This window comes from Passer montanus, unplaced genomic scaffold (genome assembly GCF_014805655.1).
Source record: "Passer montanus isolate IOZ18808 unplaced genomic scaffold, ASM1480565v1 scaffold27, whole genome shotgun sequence".
Classification (NCBI taxonomy): Eukaryota; Metazoa; Chordata; class Aves; order Passeriformes; family Passeridae; genus Passer; species Passer montanus.
The window spans coordinates 616,650-639,692 of NW_024367372.1; the positions used below are offsets into that span (position 1 = coordinate 616,650).

A 23,043-nucleotide genomic window follows, 5' to 3' on the forward strand; every position below is an offset into this window, starting at 1 on the left:
GTGTGTGAATTCTTTGCTTCTTTTTGCCAGGGTCGGGATTAAATGGCAAGACAGAATTTTGTGTTGGGACTCAGATGTTTATTAGTTCTTATCTCTGTCACAGTTCTGAGTTCTACAGCACTTCACTTTAACAAGCTAAAAATGGAGCCCCATCTCTCTCTCTTCAAGGTCTTTTAGGGATAAACTGTCCAATTAAGAAATGACACCTAAATTATTTTTATTTTTAACCCAATAACCAACCACCCGTGGCTGCAGTGTGGACTTTTTTATCCAATTACACAAAACCACCCAAACCCATAGAGAAGAAAGTGAAGAAGAAGGAGCAGCCTCCACCCTAAAACCTCCATCTTGCTTTATATATATTAGTATATTCTAAAACTCTTAAGTTTTCCACCCTGTGATATCACACACTTCTATCCAAACTCCACAGCCACAATCCCAGTTCTGTCACTCTATTTTGGAAGCTTCTCCAGGCCTCAGGTCAATGCAGTGTTCTCTTGGGGGTCGGAGCCTGTCAGCACAGAAAGTCTGAAATTCTCAGTGACCTGGGTTCCAACAGAATGGTTTTTAAAGATCTTCCACTCCCATTCCCCTGCCATGGGGGAACATGGACAGGAGAGGGGACTGGGCAGTGTGGGAAGCCTGTCAGGATTTTGGCAGCTCCTGGGTAAAACAGATAAAGCACCATGGGCTTGAACATCCACGTGGGTTTCCACTGCTCCCACACATCCATCACTGCATTTAATTCAGGATTTTCCCAAGCTGCTTAACAGGAATGACCTGTTCTCAGCTGGGGGAAGGTAATTTTAAAAAAAAAGGAAAAAGAGACAGTAAGCATTGAGAAATTCAGGAGGGGAGCATGGTGTTGATTTTACATTTTTGTTTGAAAAGAAGAAGGAAAAAAAAATACAGGCCAGGCTGCTCTGCTCCCTCGTGCCCTGTGTGACCTGGGAAAAGCAGAGTCATGAGAGGTGTTGGTGCTTTGTGGCTGAAAACATGAGCTGGTTGGGTTGTTCCAGGGATGAATATTTTCTTCTGGGGGCAACCTGGTCTAGCGGAAAGTGTCCCTGTCCATGGCAGGGGGGTGGAACTAGAAGATCTTTAAGGTCCTTTCCAACCCAAACCCTTCTACAATCCTATGCTTTTATGAACTATCAAATATTACTCATTTTTACCAATAGTCTCAGTTAGTTTTGTCCAAGAGCTGCACTTTTTTCCAGCAGTGCTCCCAGGCAGCAGCAGCAAAGGTGGGGGAAGCTCCTGGGCTAGGCTTTATTCCCAAGCCAGACTTTATCCCCATTTATTTAATCCTGCTTCTCCCATGCAGGATGGGAGACACTTTAACCCTTCTGGAGCTCCAGGGATTAAATTTCCTTCCAAAACCTGAAGATCTAGCAAAAGAGCTGCTTGAAGAAATACCCGCAGGCCAGCTGAGGCGGTGGCCCTGGTTGAAAATCACTTAAAAACCAAAGTTTCTCCAGGGCTTGGCAGTGGCTCCTGAGCTGCTTTCCCCTCTGTCCTCCCTGCAGGGGAATGGCTGGGGACGGGTCAATGTTTAACCAAGCTGGGCAGGACATCTGTGGGAGCTGGGCAGGACATCTGGGAGCTGGGCAGGACATCTGGGAGCTGGGCAGGACATCTGGGAGCTGGGCAGGACACCTGTGGGAGCTGAGCAGGACACCTGGGAGCTGGCCGGGCTCCGGGTGGCTCCCAGAGATCCCTCTCCATGCCCAGGGATGGTGCGTGAGGGCTTTTCCTGCTCTGGCTCCGCGGGATGGGACTGAGCTCCTCCACGGCGCGGCCCAGGGTGACCAGGGTGGCCCCGGTGCCCACCCGGGGGGACGTGTCCCCTCTGCCTGCCCTGCCAGGCCAGTCCCCAGCCTGGGGAAAGCCCAAATTCCAGCTGGAGTTGCCTCCTCTGCGGGAGACCTGGTACGGGAGAGCCTCTGCAGGTGAGGGGGCCCTGCTGGATTTGTCAGCCCCGGGGTTTGCTGTCCCGCCCCAGCAGCTTTCTGCCATTTTTTCTGCCTTTTCCAGGGTGTTTCAGCTTTGGCAAAACTCTTTTTCCCCCTTGCGCTGTTTTGGGAAGCGTCTCGCTCTCCAGAGCCCAGCTCCTGGCTCTGGGATCAGCCCCCGTGTCCCCTCCACAGCCTGTCCTGCCCTGCCAGGCCCATCCCTGCCCCGGGACAGTCAGATCCCGGCCGGGCAAAGCCCAGCCCTGGAATCACTGACGGATTTCCAGGGGCAGAGGAAGGCAGGCAGCCTGGCTGGGTTGTGCTTCCCTGCGAGCAGCCTCTGAACTCCATCCCTGCCCAATCCTTCCCGCAGCTCTCCACAACGAGCTGGATGCTGACAAATGCTTCCCACAGCTCTCAGGGGAGCGTGGGGAGGAATATCCATGAAAACCAGAGGGGTGTGAGGAAGGGCGAGGCAGGGGGAGCAGGATCTGCACCCCCAGCACCCCCTCCCTGCTTTTCCATTCCCAAAAATCAATTTCTGACCCACTCCAATCGGTGTTAAGCATTGATGCTTCACCAGAAGCTGGAAATTTCCTCCTGGATCATTCCTCAGGTGGCATCAGGAAGCAGTGAAAGCAAATAAAGCTCTGGAGTGATAGCAGTGACATTCCCAGAACTGAGGTTTTGGGGAGAATGCAAATCAGGTCTTGCTGTAGAAAAGCAGGTTTTATGTACTCCACAAGAGCAAGAACAACCAAATGTTCCTGTTCTGGGAAATTATCACTGAGCATTTAACAAATGCTTGTTTAAAAAACTGTATTTTATTTTAAAAAATTAATAAATGCAATCTCCCATTACTTCCCATTTTCAGAAAGAAGATGAGTATGCTCAGGAGGACTTGAGTGAAGTATTAGCTCAAGCTGCTGTCTAAATAAGCAGAGCCTCCCAGAGAATAGGTTTTATTTGGTTTATGAGGGTTCAGCTTGGCTTTTTTTAATACAGATTCCCCCAGAGGGGAGGATCTGCTGCTGCTGAAGTGCAGGGGTGAAAAACAGGAGAACAGGAGCCTCAAGGATGCCTTGAGGTGGGGCTTGGTGATGTGGGAACAGCCCTCAGCCCCCAGCTCTGTATCTGCAGAGGATGAGGGCAAATGCCCCATGCATGGATAGGATGGGAGGGAAAAACCCAAAACACCCCCAAACACAAACCATCAAACCTCATAAGGGAGAAATAACTTCCTCAAAGCCCTACCCTTCAGCAGGACAAGCTTCTCCTGAGTCACAGCCACTTCCCTGTGTCGTGTCCCTGCTCCCATTTCCGTGGGTCACCTCCTTCCCTTTTGCTTTCCCCTCAGAAATTCCCTGAATTGCCTGCAGATAGAAGCAATAACCCCCTTTTTCCTCTAACAAGCTCCTATTCCACCACATGTTCCCTGCAGATGAGCTTTGTCTCCCGAGGAGCCTCCTGTGCTGGAAATTTTCCCCTCAGGCTCCCATTCCTGCATGTGTGGAGCAGCCAGAGCTTCATTCTGAGGTTAAACATTGCCAGGGCTCAGCAAAACATTCACCTGATGGAGGAGTCACCATCTCCCACAGCCCAGCTCCCTCAGAGGAGGAGGGAATTCCTCCCTGGGGGGGTGGTGGGACACTGGCACAGGGTGCCCAGAGAAGCTGTGGCTACCCTTGGATCCCTGGAAGTGCCCTGGATGGGGCTTGGAGAAACCTGGGATAGTGGAAAACGATCCTACCCATGGCAGGGAGTGGAAAAAAAAAGATCTTTAGGGTCACTTCCAACCCAAACCATTCCATGAATCTGTGATTGTCTTCTCTCTCTTCCCCAAGTGCCCAGCCTGGTGATCTTCCAGGAGATTCAAGGAAGTTTCCCCCATAAACTGACCTCCAAAATACTGCTTTTCTTGTTAAATATGACTATTAAATTTGACATCAGCCAATGTTCTTCCTGCACTTTATCCCCCGCTCTCCTCCCCTGTTACCTGCTCAGGAGCTGCTCAGCCACACCTCACTGAGCTCCATGTGTGAAATGTCATTTGAATGCATAAGGGCATCTGTTGGGGTGAAAAATGGGATAAACAGATAAATTGTCGTGTGAAAGACATACTTTCTGCACATGCAAGGATTTATTTGTCCAGGAAAAGAACAAAGGGGACAGTGGTGTCCAGCTGAGAGCACCAGCACAGAACAGACCCCAGCCCAGATCCTGTCCAGGCCCCAGAGAAAGCTCTGCCCTAATAACTCACAGGGGATCACTGGTGTGTGACAGGTTTTTTGGGCTGATTTCCAGGGTCTGGGAGTGCACCCAGTCCTTCTACTCCTGCTGCTGCTGCAGCCCAGCTCTGCCACAGGCAGTAAATCAGCAGAGGTATTGCTCAGCCCCACCAAAAAAAATAACAATAATAAAGTCTCAGGGCCTGAGCAGCAGGGAAAGACCCAAACTGCTGCCTGGGCCTGACTTTAGCAGGGCAGGCAGCAGAGATCAGGGATTCCTTGGCCAGCTGGTGGTTACAGGGCATGGGATGAGAAGAATCCCTCGCCCACCCAAATCCCCAGGCCTGGGAGAGGCCACAGGAGACACAAGGATGGTGGTGGTCGTATTTAGAAGCATGAGTGGCTTTAGAGGGAAGCTGGAGAGGTATTTGTTAGAAATCACAGGCGCACCCACTTTACTCCTGCAGCCCAATAAAACATTCCACGTGCTACTGGAACACACAGCCAGGGACTTCAGTGGGACATGCCAGCCAAAAAATGGGGCACAAAGCTATTGCAGAGTGCACCTGATGACCCAAAAGTAACTTCATCCATTTCTTCAACCTTTAAGGGCCCCTCTCTTGGAACCCCTTGCCAGGACAGGATGGGACCAGCATCATCAAGCAGCACCCACCTCGAAGGCCTCAAGTAAGGAGAGTTGGAATTTGAGTCTCCTCAAGCCAGGAGCTCTCCTAAGCTCTTGGAGATCTGTTTCCCACCCAAGATAGCTCAGCTACCTTAGAAGGCATAAAATCAGCAGGATGGATTCTGTGGTAGTGCTGGAAGTAGAAAAGTTTTAATAACAGGCAAAATAACAAAACTCTTTACAGGGAAAAACTGAGCTAGGTGCGAGAGGTTCTTGCTCTTGGTAAAACACCTCACAAAAGCTATTAGTTTCTTTGTTCTTTTTTTTTATTCAATTGCTCAGGCAGGACTTTTTGGTTCTTGTCTAATTTGCTATCCTTCAGTTTGAAGTCCCCCCAGGTCCTATGAGGTGTCTTTTTCTCTGAGGAGAGAAATTTTTGGGCTTTTTTTCTTTTTTAAGGAGACAAAGGATAGTTTTGTCCCTCCATCAACAGGGAGCACATCCCTACATGGAGTGTGGAAGCTCCCTGGGAGCTGCTCTGAGGGACCCCTCCCCATGGGCTTTTTGGGGACAGGGCCATGTGTCACAGCACCATGGGGGGAAGCAAAAACCCTACAGCAACACCAGCAAGGACACCCAGAGTGGGACACGGGGCCACCTCTGCTGGGATGTCCCTCTGTCCTTGGGGGGTCTGGGTACCTGCAGCCAAATCCTGGTGCTCCCATGGGGACAGTGTGGCCAGGACAGAGCCCAGCTTGCATCATGTGGGGCTGGGTTTGGCTCTCAGGGAAAGGCACTGGCTCCGGAGCAGAGGTGGTGAGGCAGACAGACACTGTGCACCAGGGCATGCTGAAACACACAGCAATTATTCTGGGTTTCAGGAATTCCTGTGCGTGCTCTGTACCTGCCCAAACTTCCCTCAGTTTCCCCATCCTGCACTTCCCAGATCCATTCCTCCCCAAATCCCAAACCCCATGGCTCTACCTGGCCCAGCAGCCAAGATTTGCCTCCACACAAGGGCTACCCTGACACAGCTAAAGCTCAGAAATATCCTGCACCCTGTACTTGGGACTGCTGAGGCCACAGCTCAAATCCAGTGTTCATTCATTGGCATTTCTTCCTAATATCCAACCTGAATCTGCTTGGAGCAGCCTGGTCTAGTGAAAGGTGTCCCTGCTCATGGAAGGAGGTTGGTCCTTAAAGTCCTTCCCAACCCAAAAATGTCAGGTTCCATGATTCTGTGAACAGTAAACCCACGGGAGCAAGGATTCTCTGCTTGAGACCTCCTTGCTGTGATTATGATCTTTTAAATATAATAAAGAACAGAAGAGCCACCAAATGGGGTCACTTAAATTTGCTCCCCTCAGAGCTGTGGCTCTGGGTGACACTGGTGGCTTCAGAGGTGGCCACCAGCTGTGGAATAACCTGTCCCTTGGTTTGGTGAGATGCTGCAACAGTGGCATCTGAATTGAGCCCACCTACACCCTGCAAACTGTCACATGGAATCACAGTTTCCTTCGGAAACCTCTGCCCAGCACGGAATTCTTAATTATTGTTTTTATTTCCATCCATTGTGTGTTATTGAGACACTCACTGTTAACACTCACCTCAGGACACAGACTCTGCCAATCCTACCCCGTTCTGCTGCTGCTGCTGCTCTTGGGAGTGCTCACAGCTCCAGAAAAGCCTTTTCCCTGTGGGAATACTCTCAAAGGCAGAGGAGCAGGATGGCGTGGCCTTCTCAAGGACTTTGAGCATCTTGGTCAGAGAATATTTCCAGACAAAAACCTGCAAAGTTCACAAAAACTAAAGGGAAAAGTCAATTTTCGAGCCTGGGACAGAGCTGTACCCAAAAGCCTGGAGCTTGGCTTGCCCAGCAGGGCAGCGTGAGGAGCTGGGGGCTGTGGGGGCATTTCTGCCTTCACCCACCCCGTGCTGGTGGCCTCAGTGCCTTCCTGGGGCCATGCCAGCCTGGACCACAGCTTGTGGTGGCACATGCTGCCATCTAGTGCCATTTTCCAGTTCCATATTTGTCTTTTTTTTTTTTTTTTTTTTTTTTTTTTTTTTTTTTTTTATGCTAAGAATTGTGTCCTTGGCGTTGGGGACTAGTGGGGAATTCTTTACACGACGCTGATTTTTTCTCCTGCATTTTCACACGGATCCAAAATGACAGCTCAGGATTCAGCAGCAGTTCAGTGCAGACATGTACCTGTTGAGTCTTAACTTTTTTTTTTAGCATTGGGATTAAATGTGTGAGATGGCATTTTTTTGTTTGGATTTAGATGTTTATTAGTTTTTATTTATATTACAGTTTTATAAATTTTAAGTTTTATAGTATTTTATTTTAATAAATTAAAAAATGGAGCTGTATCTCTTTTTATAAGGTTTTTTAAGGATGAATTGTTTAATTAAGAAATGACACAAGTTATTTTTATTTTTATCTTAATAACTAATTATTCGTGGTTTGTAATGTGGACTTTTTAATTTAATTATATAATATTACTTAAACTTATGAAGAAGTAGGTGAAGAAGGACTAGTTTTTGTTATAAAATTTTTATCTTGTTTTATATATATTTTAAATAATATCTTTTTATAGAAACATAGATAAATATAGAAATACATATACAGAATAATAGAAATAGTATATAATCTATTAATAATAAATTAAATAAGAAATTTAATATAAGAATATTAAATAATATAATGATTATGTTTAAATAAATATTTAAATATATAAATTAAAACTTTAAACTCTTAAGTTTTCTACTATATGATATGATACACTTATTTAAACTATATACTCATAATCCTAGTTCTATTATTTAATTTTGGAAATCTTCTCTATGGCCTCTGGTCAAATGCAGTGTTCTTTTGGGGGTCAGTGCCTGTCAGCACAGAAAGTCCAAAACTCCCAGTAATCAGGGTTCAAACATGTCCCCATTTATTGGGCACTTGCTCATAATCAAGGAGTTAATGGTGCCCCAAATGAAATATAAGTCAGGTGTTACAAAGTCCTTTACTATGTCCCCTTTAATTTTTATTAAGCTGAACTGAGCTTCCCTCCTGGAAGGGGGCTCCAGGTGGAATCAGCACCCCTGGAAGTGTTCCAAAATTGTGTGGATTTGGCACCTGGGGACACAGTCTAGTGCTGGGATAATGGTTGGACTTCATGGTCTGAGGGGTCTTTTCCAACCTGTGATTCCATGGATACCAAGCCATGGAATGACCCAGCAACACCTCAGAGCCTGGCATGATTTAAGGAGTCTCCTTAAGATAAAATTCCTGCTCAGAGCAGCCTACAGCAACTCTCTGCCTGTTTTCACCAGCCACCTGAAAAGGAACTTTGTACCATGCACAGTTTTGCAGAGAGATGTCTTATTTAGGCCAATTAAAGACTGGCTGGACAGAGGGAATGGTGCTCCTCTAATTGGGATCTGCCCTTCGATGACCTGACAGGATTCTTGAGATTAAATCACGACACCTCTGCATGACCCAGTTTTGTCATGAAGCAATCTGGGCTGTGGTTTGGCTTCACTCTGGTCTTGGATGGAGCTTTGGGCACTGTTTGGGCTCAAAGAGAAATACCTGCAGGGATGGAATTACTGCCAAACTGGGGCTTTGCTGCCTGTGCTGTAAGGCAAAGATTTCCCCACTTTTGCCACTCCTGAAGCGGCAAAAGTGGGGAAATGCTGCTCATCTCCCTGAGACGCGAAACTCCTTCCTGTATCCCGAGCAGCTGGGCCAGAATTGGAGCTGGAAAAATGTCAAGGTAGTTTCATATCCAGTTCTATGATCCCGTGGAATGAGCAATGCTAAATATTATAAATGCTGGACTTGCAGAGGCTTGAACCTGCCATCCCTCCACAAGCAATCACGCCTGTGAAGCCCTGGAGTCAGCCAGAAGTGGCTGCAAGCCCAAAGCCAAAGGTAAGTGCGTGAGTTTGTGCCCTTCCCCAAGCCATTCCTGGCTGCAGGCTCCTTTCCCTCACCCTCTGGGCACCCTGAAGGGCAGAAGTTGGTGATTAACCACGGGCTGTGCTCCTGTCCCTGGCTGAGCCCAGGACACTGAGCTGAAACACTGGTGTGTGGGTGAGAGGATCCAAAATAAGGAGAAAGCTTCCTGATTTCCAGTCTGACAGTTCCCTGGATGAGATGGACCTGCTGAGCCAGGATATTTAATATTTTAGAGGCTGAAAGTGTGAGAGGCACGATTTTAAATGACTTATTTGAGTACCCATCACTTGCAGTTGGTGGGGAGAAGGGAGAGACCTCCTCGCTCTCCCGGACAGGAATTTGGAGCCAGGTGGGGCTCAGGCTCTGCTCCCAGGGAACAAGGGACAGGAAGAGAGGGAGTGGCCTCAACTTGTGCCAGGACAGGTTTAGAGTGGATTTCAGGGAAATTTCCTTCACTGAAAGCATTGTCAGGCATTAGAACAGGCTGCCCAACGCAGTGATGGAGCTCCATCCCTGGAGGGGTTTCAAAGCCATGTGACACTTGGGGACATGGGGCAGTGGTGGCCTTGGCACTGCTGGGGGGACAGCTGGACTCCATGATCTTAGATACCATTTCCAACCTTAACAATTCCATAAGTCTGATGTAAAGGCTGCAAACACTGTGTGCCACAAACAGCCCCTGCAGCCCCAGACATGCAAAAACCCTTCTTCCCTTTGGATCATGAGATTATCTTGGAGCACTGACTCAAGGCAGTAACACCTCGGGGGGCAGAAGCACAAATACATTGTTTTAATGAAGTTTTTTCCCCTCCTGCCCCTGAGCTGTGGGATAAACTGCAAGCACAGTGGAAATCTGTGCTGAATTCCTGCAAGCTGGCTACACCCAGAGATGCTCCCTGCCTTTATCCGGGAGTGCCCGAGGGGTTTGTGAGCTGGTGGCTCTTCCTTTCTCTTTCAGAAAGTGCAGGTGTATTTATTTGCATCTTTAAATACCTGGTAGGTGCTGGAGAAGAGGGGGCAAGGCCTGAATCCCCTCCCTGGCAGGAGGCAGCACTTGCACAAGCTCCAGATGCTGGACTTGACCCGCAAGCGACGAGAGGTAATGCCAAGGTGGGTTTGGGGAGGGGATGGGGGCGGCTCTTCCCAGACCAGGAGCCTTCAGACGTGGTGCTGGGAAGGTGAAAGGAAGCTTTTCCTGAGGCTTAGGCAGAGGGCTGGTGGGGAGCATCCCCAGGGCCCCTGTGATCAGCAATTTCCTGTGATTTTCCCAACGCTTTGCCCTCATTTGGCCATGAGTCACAGAGAAACCAAAAATCCCTGTCCCAGTCGTGTTCTGTCATGTACCCAGTCTGGCAGATTCCATTTGCCTGGGTTAAACTACTCGACTGTGCAATTATTTCCAGGGCCAACCCCCTAATGCTGTGCTATTAAAACACATTTGAGCCTCTGCTGCTTGTGTTGACAACTCATTTGCAAACCCAGGCAGAGCTGAAGAGGAATCTCCACAGGGAGGCGAAAATCAATAAGCAAAACATCAAGGAATTCAGCCCCAAGGATGTCCTTGACACTCCCCAGAGAGGTGGCAGCACCAGAAGCCCAGACCCCATCCCTGCTGAGCACAATCAGCGTTTTCCTGAAGACGACCCTGGTGAGTGGAATGGTTTTCCAAGGTGCTGTAAAGCTCACCAGCCCTCCTAAATGTCATCAGAGAAGCTTCCCTGTGAAAGATTCTTCCACTTCCTGCAGTGATGAGAAGCAGGTTCAGGGTGGGAAAGGCTGTGTTTGTAGGACATAGCATTAGAATGCCTCAGAGAGCTCTCTGGGGTAAATGTGACACTCACTGAGGCCGATCACTTTTTAGGTTCAGGGTTTTTCCCACTGTCCCTACAGAAATCTCAGCCACCTGTTCATCCTGACCAAGGAATGAGCCCTGTCCTGCTTTGCCTGCACATGACAACTTTTGGCACAGGCTGGGAATGTTCCACCGAGGCTGAAAGTGCTTAAATCAGTGAAAAACTCTCCTGATGGTGAACTTCCACCAGGAGGAAGGGGAACAAACCTGGCTTCCTATTCCCTTGTGGTTCTCCACCCCATCTCTCTTCCCCTTGGGGATAAAGCCATATTGCCAGACTATAATTTCACCAAACATGATCCTGAGTGTGTAAGACCTGCCCCAGACACACGGGGTCTGGTCTTACAGGGAGCTCTCAGCATTTTCCTTACCTGCCTCCAGCTGTCCACAGCCATTCCCAGACTGAGCACCTCTGCAAAGCCATGATATTTAATTTTTTTTTTTTCTCTCCCCCAGGAAACACATGTGGTGGAGGACTCTGCAGGGCTGAAGCCTCTCCAGACAGGAGGGGGAAGGTTGACCTGTGGCTCTGCAGGGAGCCACGGACCAGGGATCCGTTCTGGGACTCCTCCAGCACCAGCTCAGAGGAGTGGGAGAGAGAAAAGAGGATGCACCACAAACCCACGCTTGTGAGGACCAAGACAGAGAGATTTTCCCTCTTTGATGACTTCTTTGACAGGGATTTCTAGTGGCATGTGCCAAAGAAACAAGCCCCAGCTCTGGAGGGGCTGGAATCCCCCAGATGGATGGGCTGGGGGTGGAGACAGAGAGTGTGGAGGAGTGAGGGGAAGATAGGAAAAGGCAGATATTTCTAGTTAAAAAATACAATTTTGAGCTAAAGGGGACATTGCAATTAAGTTCTGTACCTGTCCCAGATGCCATCCTTGTTCTAGACCACAGTGCCCTGACTTCTAAACCAGGGATGCAATTGTGGCTTCTATTTTATTATAGAATCATAGAATGGTTTGCATTGGAAGGGACCTTAAATATCATCTAATTCCAACTCTGTAAGTGTTGGAAGTGGAATTTCTGTGAGTGTGGGCCAGTGGAAAGGACATCTGGAAATGAGGAGCTCCCTGATGTGGGGTGAACAAAAACTCTCTGGGCTGTGTGGTTAAATGAAAATATCTGGGGAAGAAAGCTTTGGGTGGAGTAACAGTGAAAGGGGGGTAGAGAGAGGAGGAAGGGGCTGGCAAAAAAACCCCAAACAAAACAACTGAGCAGAAGCTGGGGAAAATTCTGGTTTAATCCCAGATTTTAAATTTCAACTGAAATGAAATGTTTCTGTTGCCTTTGAGTTACTCAACCTTCGTGTTTAAATTGAGGTTAACCTTTTCTAAATCACAAACCCCAGTTCAAAATGCAAGGTATAATGATTCATTTAAAAAGTCTTTAAATTACATTTTTTCTCATTTTAAAAACTCCTCTTTGACTTTTGGGTTTGCTCTTTTTTTTGGGGGGGGGGTTGAATTTTTGGTTGCTGGTTTTGTGGGGTTTTTTTTGTTTGTTTTGGGTTTGGTGGGTTTTTTTTGGTTTTTTTGGGGGGGTTTGTTGTTGATTTGATTTTTTTTTACATTTTTTGTTTGTTTAGGGTGGGTATTTTTTTGTTTGTAGTTGGGTTTTTTCCCTATTTTGGGGGTTTTTAAAAAAATTTCCTCTCTTCCCCTGTCCTGCACACAGAAATACATGTACTTGCTTCAGAACTAACCTCCAGATGTATATATAATCTGAAAAATCTGGCTTTGGTTCATTTTTTTCCCTGTCCAGGGTTCAGTGCTGGGGAGTGACTGATGGAAATGGAGAAATCTCCATCTTTTCCTGCAGACACTCTCCCAGGGATGCTGATCAAGGCTGCAGCACCTCACAGGGATTTTAACAAGCTGCCCTGTTGCAATCTGACATTCCCAACCATATTGAAAAATATGATTATATGAAGGTGTCTGATCTATCAAAAACGCTCTTGCAGTTTCCATCTCACATAAATGGAATTATTTTATTAAATGATCTCATTTTCCTTACAAGATAATTTGTTATCTGAGAGGGAACTTCGCCCAGTTCTCCTGTATCCTCTCTGGTTGTCCCTGGAGGTTCATAAAGGCCACCAAGTTTGTGGATTCACATAATTTATATAAAAGGAGATTTCGGTTAAATATCACAGTTATTTTTAATGTGGCAAACTGGATAAGCAGAGGATTGATGGAACACCACGGGGGGAGAGATTTCACCCCCAGCCCTGGCCCTGGGCAGCAGAGCCCTAATTGCCAGCCCCAGTTTTGCTTCTGTGTGCAGCTGCAGAGCTGACAAAGGGCATCAGCTCCTCCTTGTGCCTCCTGCTTGTCCCCTCCCTTCCCACCTGCTTTTATAGAACTACCAGGGGGGAAAAGCATCTCCAGATCAGCTCCTGGCTGCAGGGCAGGGGCTCCAGGTGTAACAAATGCCATTACCATCACAGCACTTCCAGCTGGAAAGCTGATCCTTTCATTTTCCAAGGCAGAAGAACGAGATCTGGAGTCAGTTCTGGGTTACCCAGCACACGCAGGGCTTGGGCAGCTCAGGACAGATGAAACTTGTCCTGCATCCCTGCCCCAAACCTGTGCTCCCTCCCACAGAGCTGCTGTGGTGTGTCTGCACTGCAACATCAGATTCCTGATTTCCACAGCCAGGAAAAGAGCATTTTTACACTTATTGAAGGGAACAAGACACCCATGGCTGACTCACTTTCACCAGGATTTATCTTTATTGAAAATCCCAGGCAGAGCAGGAGCTGGAAATCACAAAGCCCTAAATCAAGCTGGAGCCTCCAGCCGAGCTGGCCAGGACTGAGCTGCTGTGTCCTGACTTCACCTCCTTTTGACATCCCCAAATGTATGGCCCATTACAGAATGTCTGCCTGCTCCGTGGGGAAAACTGCACTTTGGAGAAAGCCCACACACCACGTGGGATTTCACCAGAAAGACACAAAAACAAACCCCAGCACAGGGAAGGAAGAAGAAGAGGAATCATTTTAATGAGAAGGAGAGCTGCTCATGGCTAATGAGTCCATGTCTGGAGTCTGTGTGTTTTAAAAATGCCCTGAGAACTTTGCTGACAAACACAGGCAGTCTGTGTGAGCTGGAAATACCGTGAGAGCTTCAAACTCAGTGTTGAGGGTGTGCTGAAAAGGTCAATGATTTAATGGGCTGGAACAATTAATCTGGCACTTGTCTATACACCTGTTCTCTTAATGATGTGACACATCGTCCTTCTGTGTTCCCATCTGTCAACAATTAAGCTATAATTGGTGGAAATGCAATTTATCTCAGATAGAGCTGATTAGTTTTCCAATAATGGTGCTGCCAGCCTTGGGGAAGAGTGCTGCCCACGGAGAAGTGTCTGTGGAGCACTCCATCCACATCAGAGCCTGTGCAGAGAGACTCTCTGAGCATTAATTCATCAATCTGCAGCGTGCAAAACCTGCTCTTACAGAAGGGATAAAATCAGCAAAGCTGCTCCCATCGCAGGGGGAATGGCTTCCCACTGGCAGAGGGTGGGGGAGATGGGATTAGGGAAGAATTCCTGACTCGGTGGGTGGGCAGAGCCTAGTACAGGGTGTTCAGAGCAGCTGTGGCTGCCCCTGGATCCCTGGGAGTGTCCAAGGCCAGCTTGGATGGGCCTTGGAGCAACCTGGGATGGGGGAAAGTGTCCCTGCCATGGCAGGGGTTGGAACTGGATGAGCTTTAGGGTCCCTTCCAACCCAAAATGTTCTGTGAGTCTGTGAAATATTTCTGGTGCTCAAAACTGTTTGACTGTGCTGTTCTTGATTGCATTAATCCATCACAACCTGTAGAGAGACAGGTGGCATCTCATCCTCTGCTCATGTTTTCTAACATCCTTCCAGACACTGGAAGTGAAAACATTTTCTTCGTGACTAAAGGTGAAACACAGACTTTTCTACAAACTGCAGAAAAGGGAAAAAAAAAAAACCCCAACCAAGCTCCCACAATGTGTGTTCTGCAACTCAGCAGTGGAGACTTCAGGGAGAGGCTCTCAGCTCCCAGATCCAAATGCTGGAATCATCTGAAGGCTGAGCCAGTTCAGGCAGCTCTGCAGAGGGCACAGCTCACCACTCACCACACCTGAGCACACACACACCCCCAGGAACCAGAGTCTGTGTTCAGCAGAGCCCCTCACCTCCCTGTGCCTCCCCAGGCTGAAAATGTGCTTTTGTGGATATCCCACACCACCCAAAGCTTTAAGGCAAGGCTGGACCCTTCCTGGAGCTCAGAGGAGTCTCCACATAGGAGTGTGCTGGGGCACCTGCTCAGCCCAGATCCAGCACCTTCCGAGAATTCAGATTATCATTTTTCAGCAAAACAGCAAAGAATGGAGATTTTAACACTGTTAGTGATGTGGGTATGGACAGCAGCAAATGGCACAGCCCCTACAGGAGGTGTAGGTCAGATAGATCCCTGCCCCAAAGGACAGTGGATCCCCCCAGGGAAATGATTACAGGATGTTTTTGTCACGCATGGCCAGAGCAAGCAAAGTTCTTCCAGCCCAGGCTTAGCTGAACTGGTTTTGCTGAAATGTTAAATCAAAATGATAATGCTCAACCTGGAAAAATCAGTAGCAACTAAATGTACAATTTCTAAGAGGAAGTGTCAATGAACTGCACTTCTGTATTTAAAAAAGGAGCTGGGGTTGCTGTAACACCTCTGTTACTGTTCTTGAGGGAAAAAAAAATTAATTACACTCAGCAAAGAGAGGTGTTAGGTAAATAAAGCTGAACAAAGCCACACTGTAAGTGGATCTCACTGACTAGCCTGGATTAATGGGATTTTCTAACCTCCCTGGGCTCAGTCCCACCTGGTGCTCAGAGCATTTGGCCTCCTCAGGAATGTCTCCAGCACCACATCCCATCCTCCTTCCCCGGTGCACACAGGCATTCCAGAGCAGGGAAAACCCCACCCTCTGAGCCACTGGGATACCCCAGCAGCCCCTTTACAACCTTCATGTGCCCTGCCTCCCTGGAGGGTGTGCGACATGAGCCTGGGAGTGCTGCAATGTGCTTACACCAAGCTGCAGGGAAAAGCCCCCAGGAGCAGCTCCTGTCCAGCCTGCACACCAAGATTAAAGCTTTATCACCAGCTTGAAAAAATACCGAGCTCGGCAGGTTTTTGTTTGCCTCACCAGGCACCCTCTGAGGTGCCACAGCACAGCCCTAAATCTGCTGCTTTCCCACAGTCACAGCTCCCAGCTTCCTTTAAATAATTCCTGGGTAAGGCCAAGCCATGGCACGAGGGTCCCCTGGTGAATTCAGAGGAAGGAGGCAGCTCCTGTTTGTCTCTGAGCCTCTTCACCTGCTCTGGTCCTGCACTCTGAGCTGGCAGTGCTGCTGCAGGGATCTCTGTCCCAGTGGGAACACAATCCACCTCCACTGATGCCACAAATCCCTCCTGCACTTGAAAGAGGCAGGGAAAAAAATATTTATTTCTTGCACAGCACAAGGATTGGAGCTTTTTGCCACCTACTGACACGTTGTGGGAACAGCTCACCCAGAGAATCCCTCAGTCCTGCCCTGGCTGAGAGGGACACACAATAACACCAGGAGTGAACTTGGTGTGAGCCACACTTACCCCACAGAATCCTACATCATCCAGGGCTGGGGCTCTCCAGCATCATCAAATCCAGCTCCTGGCCCTGCACACACACCCAACAATCCCACTCCATGCCCGGGAGCGTGTTCCAAACCCCTCTGGAGCTCTGGCAGCCTTGGGCTGTGCCCATTCCCTGGGGAGCCCGGGCAGTGCCAGCACCCTCTGGGGAAAGAATTTTTTCCTAATATCCAACCTGACCCCCACTGACACAGCTGCCAGTCCTTGGGCCCAATATTTGCTTGGTCCTAGCTGTAATTCCCTCTTTGTCCCAGCCTTTGAGTGCCTCATTTCATCATTCCAGAGAAGAGGAACATGTGAGAAATCATTTTTCCTGCTGGAAAAACCAAGCCTTGCTTTCTTCCCCTTCTATCTTGCCTCAGTTCATTTATTTTTTTCCCCCTTTCTCTCACCCTAAATTCCCTTTCTGGCTAGGTTGGATGGGGCTTGGAGCAATCTGGTTTGGTGGGAGGTGTCCCTGCCTGTGGAATTGGAATTAAAGATGATTTTAAGGTCCCTTCCAACCCAAACCATTCTGGGATTCTGTGGCATGAGCCTTTACAAAGTGTCCCCACAGGAGATCTCGGTGCCAGTCCAGGGAAGCTGGGGATCCTAAATCTGTAAATCTAGGGGATCCCCCATCTGCCAGAGCTTCTCCCATGGTTTATTCCACAATTTTGTTCATTCCCATCACTGCTGATGCTCCCCCTCGGGGATGGGGCAGAGCAAACCCTGCTGTGCTCCTGATCCAGCCCCAAATTTCCCTGTTCCTCCTGGCACACAGCTGACACCCACCCTGGCATTAACTGCTGGTCCATGGAGCTGCGACTTAACACCCAAAATAATCCATTTTACTCCATTAAAATATTAAATGACCACTGTTCAGTGAGAAAAGAGGGACCAAACTGAGCAGTTTTGCAGTCACCCCTTGCAGTTACACATTTCTAATTAAAACTGAGGACCAAGCAGTTGTCTCTCACTGGTGGCCACTTGCCCCCAGCTCCAGGCAGCACCCAAAGCAACCAGCACAGTTTTGACTTCCACAAATTCAGGCTGAGCTTAAAAACCAGGCATTACTTCTACTTAACACACAAACCACCTCCTTCAGCTTAGCCAAGTTGACCTAAAAATACTGCTTTTTGCCACACAAAGATGCCTTTGAGAGCTGCTGGAGCTGATTTTTATTTTTTTCCCCTCAATGTTCTTAGGAAAAAGCTTCTGAAGCTTCATTTGGCTACACTGCAGTACACAGGGACTGTGAGGCCATTGCTGCTGCCCTGGGGTGGGGATTGATAAAATAAAACACTTAATTATCTGCAAAATGTGCCTATAGGTCATTGCAAAATGTATTTTAGAAATTCTGCTTTTCCCTGAGAATCTCCCACTCTTAAAAACCAAATAAACAGAAAGCCACTGAGGTCAAGAGCAGGGGTTTGGGTTGGGATTTTTTTTCCTCTGGTTTTCATTTATTGAAATCCCCACTTTTCAGCCACAAGAAGTTACTGCTGCTATTTTTGAAAAGATGATTTGTAACAATGACCTGGCAAGATATTACTGAAAGTAATCACAAAAATGTGGCAGAAAATGCTAAAGCTAAAGCAGGGGGGAAAAAAAGAAAAAAATAGAGAAGGCCTATTCTCTGCAGCAGCTTTTGCTTTCAATTTTTATTTCAATTTGTCCTAATTTCCTCCTAATACACCTCCCCTGGTGCAACTTGAGGTGATTTCCTCTTGTCCTTCACTTGTTCCTGGGAGAGGAAACCACCCCAGCCTGGCTAAGCCCCATTTTTATCCAGGGGTGGCTCCAGGCATAAACAAAACCATCTCCTGGAGGAAGAGAGTGCTGGGGAGTTCAAGTCCTGGTCCTGCTGGTGCTGGAGCCCTGCACAGCCAGATGGGACCAAAATTGGGGTTTTTGGGGCTGGAGTCAGTGCCAGTTTGCCTCAGCAGCCAAAGGTCACTGCTCTGAATTATTGCCCCAGCTCTGTCCCGTTCTCTTCCTTTCTTCCATCCCATGGCAAGAGCTCCTGTCTCAGATCCCAACCTTTGGTGTTTAGAAATGGAGGTTTTCCTCCCTCTCAGCTGACAGGAAAAATCCAGCAGTGAATCCACAGCTGGGCTAAAGCACCTTCCAGAACCTAAAGGGGCGCCCAGAAGAGTTAGAGGGGAACTTTTGACAGGGGAAATGGCATTAAAATGACATGGGGCAGGTTTAGATGGGATCTGGGGAAGGAATTCTTCCCTGGGAGGATGGGGAGGCCCTGGCACAGGGTGCTCAGAGAAGCTGTGGCTGCCCCATCCCTGGAATCTTCTCCTGCCATGGGAACACAGATATTAAGCTGCACATTTTACAAGGATAAGCCTAATTTTTTCCTCTTTGGATGCAACACACTGAAGAGTTTTCTGATCCAGGTGTTAAAATGACAGGAGTCCAGTCTTCATCTGTGTAAGAAGGAAAAAAATAATTACAAAACATTAAAAAGATTTTTAAAACCCCAACAAAAATACAGAGAAATATCTGAGTTGGAATTAGGCAACTGCAGAGATGGAAAAGGCTTTTCTTTTTTTTTTTCTCCTCAGCAAGAAAAGTCATGTAAGTGGTTATGCTGTGGAAATAGTTAAAATGAGTGAGTTCTTACCTCTTCATTTCCCAGCTCTTGAGCACTCAGATTCTGTAGCTGATGTTCTAGCTAAGCACAATGAGACCAGGCTTTGTGCTCACAGCAGGACCTGGAGAGGGGCACTGGGATCTGGAGCAGGGAGTGAACCTGTGAGCAGAGACACCTCCAGAGAAAATCACTGCTCTTAGCCCAGATGTGTCCAGCTTCAGGAAAATCACTCCTGCCTGGGCCACCCTGCCTGTCTGGCGTGCTGAGTGAAGCCACTGGAGCCAGGCTGGGAGAGCTGGGAATGTTCCCCTGGAGAGGAGAAGGCTCCAGGGAGAGCTCAGAGCCCCTGGCAGGGCCTGAAGGGGCTCCAGGAGAGCTGGAGAGGGACTGGGGACAAGGCATGGAGGGACAGGACACAGGGAATGGCTCCCACTGCCAGAGGGCAGGGATGGATGGGAGATTGGGAATTGGGAATTCCTGGCTGTGAGGGTGCTGAGGCCCTGGCACAGGGTGCCCAGAGCAGCTGGGGCTGCCCCTGGATCCCTGGCAGTGCCCAAGGCCAGGCTGGACAGGGCTTGGAGCAGCCTGGGACGGTGGAAGGTGTCCCTGCATGGCAGGGGGTGGAATGAGATGATCTTTAATGTCCCTTCCAACCCAAACCATCCTGTGACCCTTTGGTGGCTGATGGTCACTAAGAGCTGCTTTTGAATTGTGGCTCTTCTGCAGCAAAGGTTTCACAAAATCTGTGAGAGCACCATAAATTTTGGCTCAATGTCCCAAAGCACTTTCCATCAGACAGGAGAGAAATAATGAAATGCTTTTAGGGCAGCGTTTTCCCTGAAGTCACCTCGTTCAGTGTCGGATTTTGCCAGCCATAAGCAGAATCCCTGATGGAGCAGAGCCACGAGTCAGGTGTAAAATCGAGCTTTCCCCTCGGGGCTCCCTGCCCTGCAGCCCCCCCAGCTCCAGACCCATGGATATCACCTTCCATCCCTTCCCTGCTCTGCTGCCAGGTGTAACAGGACTCAGCGGTGCTGATTGCACTGATTAACACACAAATCACACCCGGAGCCTGGATGCTTCCTGCAATTAATCATCCTCTTGGCACGTTTCAAAGAGCCCGAGAAAGATGATTTAAAGAAAGACCTCAAATATTAAAACAAATCAAACAACAGCCCCCAAATGTGCGAGCAACATCAGCTCAGGCTTTCTGCTGGTGGTTTTTCTCACCACCACCTTCCCCGAGAAGAAAGGTGTTACTTTGGTGACCAAATAAATGCACACGAAGCCCCTGACCTTGAGGAAAGGTCCCTGCTTTCAGAGGACAGGCAGTAACCCAACACCTGGAGAAGCAGCACATTTCCCACACAATTAAAAGCTGTTAACATGAAACCCAGCCTCTCATGCCAGACACAGATTTGGGGTTAAATGCTCTGGGAGATGGGGAGAGCAGAGCCTGAGAGAGCTCTTCCCATCCCCTGAGGTGTCCTTATCAGCCCTGAGCAGGGTCCTAACCTGCCACACCTCCTGCTGCAGTGAAACTTTTCCCAAAGGTTCGTGGATTGTAGCCCCTTGGTCCTTGGAGCATCTCTCCCCACAGTGTTTTGTCAGAGAAGTGCATAGATTGGGGTTCAACCCCAGGATGAAGCTGATGAGGTGAAGCTGTGGCCATGGTGAAGGCTCTGAGGGATCAGTGAGCATCCATCTCCCTGAGCATCCATCTCCCTGGTGTCCTCCGGAGTGGACATAGCTGGCTCAGAGGGATGCAGCCCACCCCTCCAGCCTCCAGAAAAAAAGGCTTTTGCCCAAATTTTCAGTTTGTTCCCCTCTCAGTGCCTGGCCAGAAATAGACAATAACCCCAAAAGCGTTCTAAGGACACAGGAAGCTTAACTGAAAGAAAACAACTGAGTTCCCAAATGGAAAAGTAGGATTTATCATTTCAGGTTTCCCAGCTAAAGCTTGTTTACCAAGATGGATTTGGGAGATGTGATTAATTCCCTGCTCCTAAGCAGGAGAACTTTTATCTGCCTGCTTACACCATCCCAGGGGAGGCTCAGCTCTCTGAGGGCATCCTGACATGCTGCTGAGCAGCCCTGGATGAGGAGGAGATCCTTCCCTGGCCACAAGCACGTCAGGGGTGATGCCTTGAGGGGCACCTGGAACAGAGGCTGGGCAGAGTTAAAGGAATAAAGGAGGAATAAAGGAATAAATAAATTTATTAAAAGGCCTTCAAAGGATTCACCTTGGGCAGTACAAGAGCCCAGTCATGGTCCCAAGATGGACCCCAAGTCATGAGTTTTCACACTTTTATAAGATTTGGTCTATATCCATATTGGGTTACTATCAAGGAAGAATCTGTTTCACCAGGCTGGGTTTGCCTCAAGTGTGTAAAGCAAATATAAATATAAAGAATATAACAATAAAATATAAAAATATGGGAGTTCTGTGCCCTCTGCCCAGCTTCATCCATCAGCACAGCCTTGCCTCCCTGCTTCCCCCCACATTTCCTATTAAAAACCAAGTGCAGAGATCAGACCTGTGCATCCCAGCCTTCTCTTGCCTCATTTCTGTGTAAAGCTCTTATCAGCAAGCCCAAGCTGCTGCTGCTGCTGCAGATAATTCTCCCAGCACAGACGAGTGGGATCACCCAGGCAGTGGTGGAGCAGGCTCCCAGCAGAATCCAGATGGGATGCAGCTGCTCCAGATCTTCAGGAAGCAGCCTGGTGGTACTTGTTGAGCCACATAAAGAGCACTGGGGGGCACAGCTGTAGGAGCCAGAGGACTGGAGAAGCAGCTGGAAGCTTTACAGAACCCTTCAGAAGGAGAAAAGTCTTGCTGTAAATTTTGACTTCCAAAGGTGCCCAGTGGTCACATGGAGCAAAAAGTGGCTCCACTTTTTGTGGCCCCACCGTGCTCTGGATGCAAGGTTTCTCTTGAAAAGACTAATCACATTCACATTCTCTGAAAAATCCCTTTGCCCAGGATGTTTCTCCAGGGAAGCTGAGAAGCCTCAGAGAAAAAGGAAAACAATTCTTATCTCATTTGCTTCTCCTGTGTTTTGCTGCTTTGGAATGTGGTTGGAGATTGTTTACCCACAGGTGACTGTTTCACTGGATTCTGCTGTGAGTTGTTTTCACACTTTGGCCACTCAGTGCCAAGCTGTGTCAGGACTCTGGAGACAGTCAGAAGTTCCATTATTATCTTTTTAGCATTCTGTAAGTATCCTTCCTGTATTCTTTAGTAGAGTGTAGTATAATATTCTTTAATATAATATAGTATCATAAAATAATAAATGAACCATCTGAAAACATGGAGTCAGATTCATCATTCCTTCCTGCCACAAGGGCCCCCACAAATACAATACTAATCCTTTGTGCAGAGTCTGTATCTTGAGATTTTTGAGTGAATACCATGTACTCAGAGCAACAATGTGGAGAATTATGGAATCATTTAGGTTGGAAAATCCCTCTAATGTCATCCAATTCCCCCAGCACTGCCAAAGCCACCACAAACCCATGTCCCCAAGTGGTTTTGAAATCCCTCCAGGGATGGGGACTCCATCCCTTCCCTGGGCTTGACAATCTTTTCAGTGAAGAACTTTTCACCTGCATCCAATCCCAACCTCACCTGGCACAACTTGGGGCTGTTTCCTCCTGTCCCTTGTGACCTGGGAGATGAGACCAGGAGAAGTCAAAGCCCCCAGCCACGAGTTCACAGCCAAACTGACGCCAGCCCCACCAATGCCTTCACTGCCTGCAGGCAAACGGGTGAAATTCTTTCTGCCAAACAAGCAGAAATGTGGGAAAAGTCCAGGACACATGGGGATATGACTGTGGCTGTAGCTCCATGGCCAGGGGATCGTTCTGCTCTTGCTGCTGGAGAAGGGGAGCTGTGTCCCAAGGCAGGGTGACACCCAGGATGGCTGTGATGGGCAGCAGGGATTTGGAGGTGCCAATTAAAAGCTATTGCCTGTTGCAGAGAGGTTTCAGAGAGCTGCCCCAGCTGAGACAGCTTCTGGTGTAGCTGCTGTTTCAGGAGATGGTTTGCTTTATTACTGCTTTGTTAGCTGTAACCTACAGTGGTTCACCATTTCCCCCTCATTGTTACCATCATATTTTCTGGAAAAATCCCCTTGCTTAGGATTTCCCTCTTGAGAAGCTGAGAAACCTCAGAGAAAAAGGAAAAC

General features: G+C 48.3%; 1 protein-coding gene and 1 long non-coding RNA gene across 2 annotated transcripts; one reads left to right on the top strand and one right to left on the bottom strand.

The window, feature by feature from the left end:
• Positions 1 to 1,679: 1,679 nt before the first annotated feature.
• On the top strand, positions 1,680 to 12,036 carry CCDC198 (coiled-coil domain containing 198). Its single transcript, XM_039712964.1, has 6 exons — positions 1,680 to 1,952; positions 4,794 to 4,870; positions 8,650 to 8,736; positions 9,764 to 9,862; positions 10,246 to 10,411; positions 11,072 to 12,036. Exons 1-6 carry the CDS (start codon positions 1,775 to 1,777, stop codon positions 11,302 to 11,304), a joined length of 840 nt encoding a protein of 279 aa, XP_039568898.1. The 5' UTR covers positions 1,680 to 1,774; the 3' UTR covers positions 11,305 to 12,036.
• Positions 12,037 to 17,717: 5,681 nt separating this feature from the next.
• LOC120503905 lies at positions 17,718 to 21,708 on the bottom strand. The gene is made up of 3 exons (XR_005627882.1): positions 21,394 to 21,708; positions 18,887 to 18,997; positions 17,718 to 18,689 (listed from the first exon to the last, which is right to left on the bottom strand). It is a non-coding gene; the product is annotated as an uncharacterized LOC120503905 (long non-coding RNA).
• Between the last annotated feature and the right edge of the window lie 1,335 nt (positions 21,709 to 23,043).

Coding starts and splice junctions, on each gene's coding strand:
- CCDC198 (XM_039712964.1), top strand. CDS start 1,775: ATGGGACTGAGCTCCTCCACGGCGCGGCCCAGGGTGACCAGGGTGGCC. Junction 9,863..10,245: donor TGACCCGCAAGCGACGAGAG/GTAATGCCAAGG, acceptor TTGCAAACCCAG/GCAGAGCTGAAGAGGAATCT. Junction 10,412..11,071: donor TTTTCCTGAAGACGACCCTG/GTGAGTGGAATG, acceptor TCTCTCCCCCAG/GAAACACATGTGGTGGAGGA.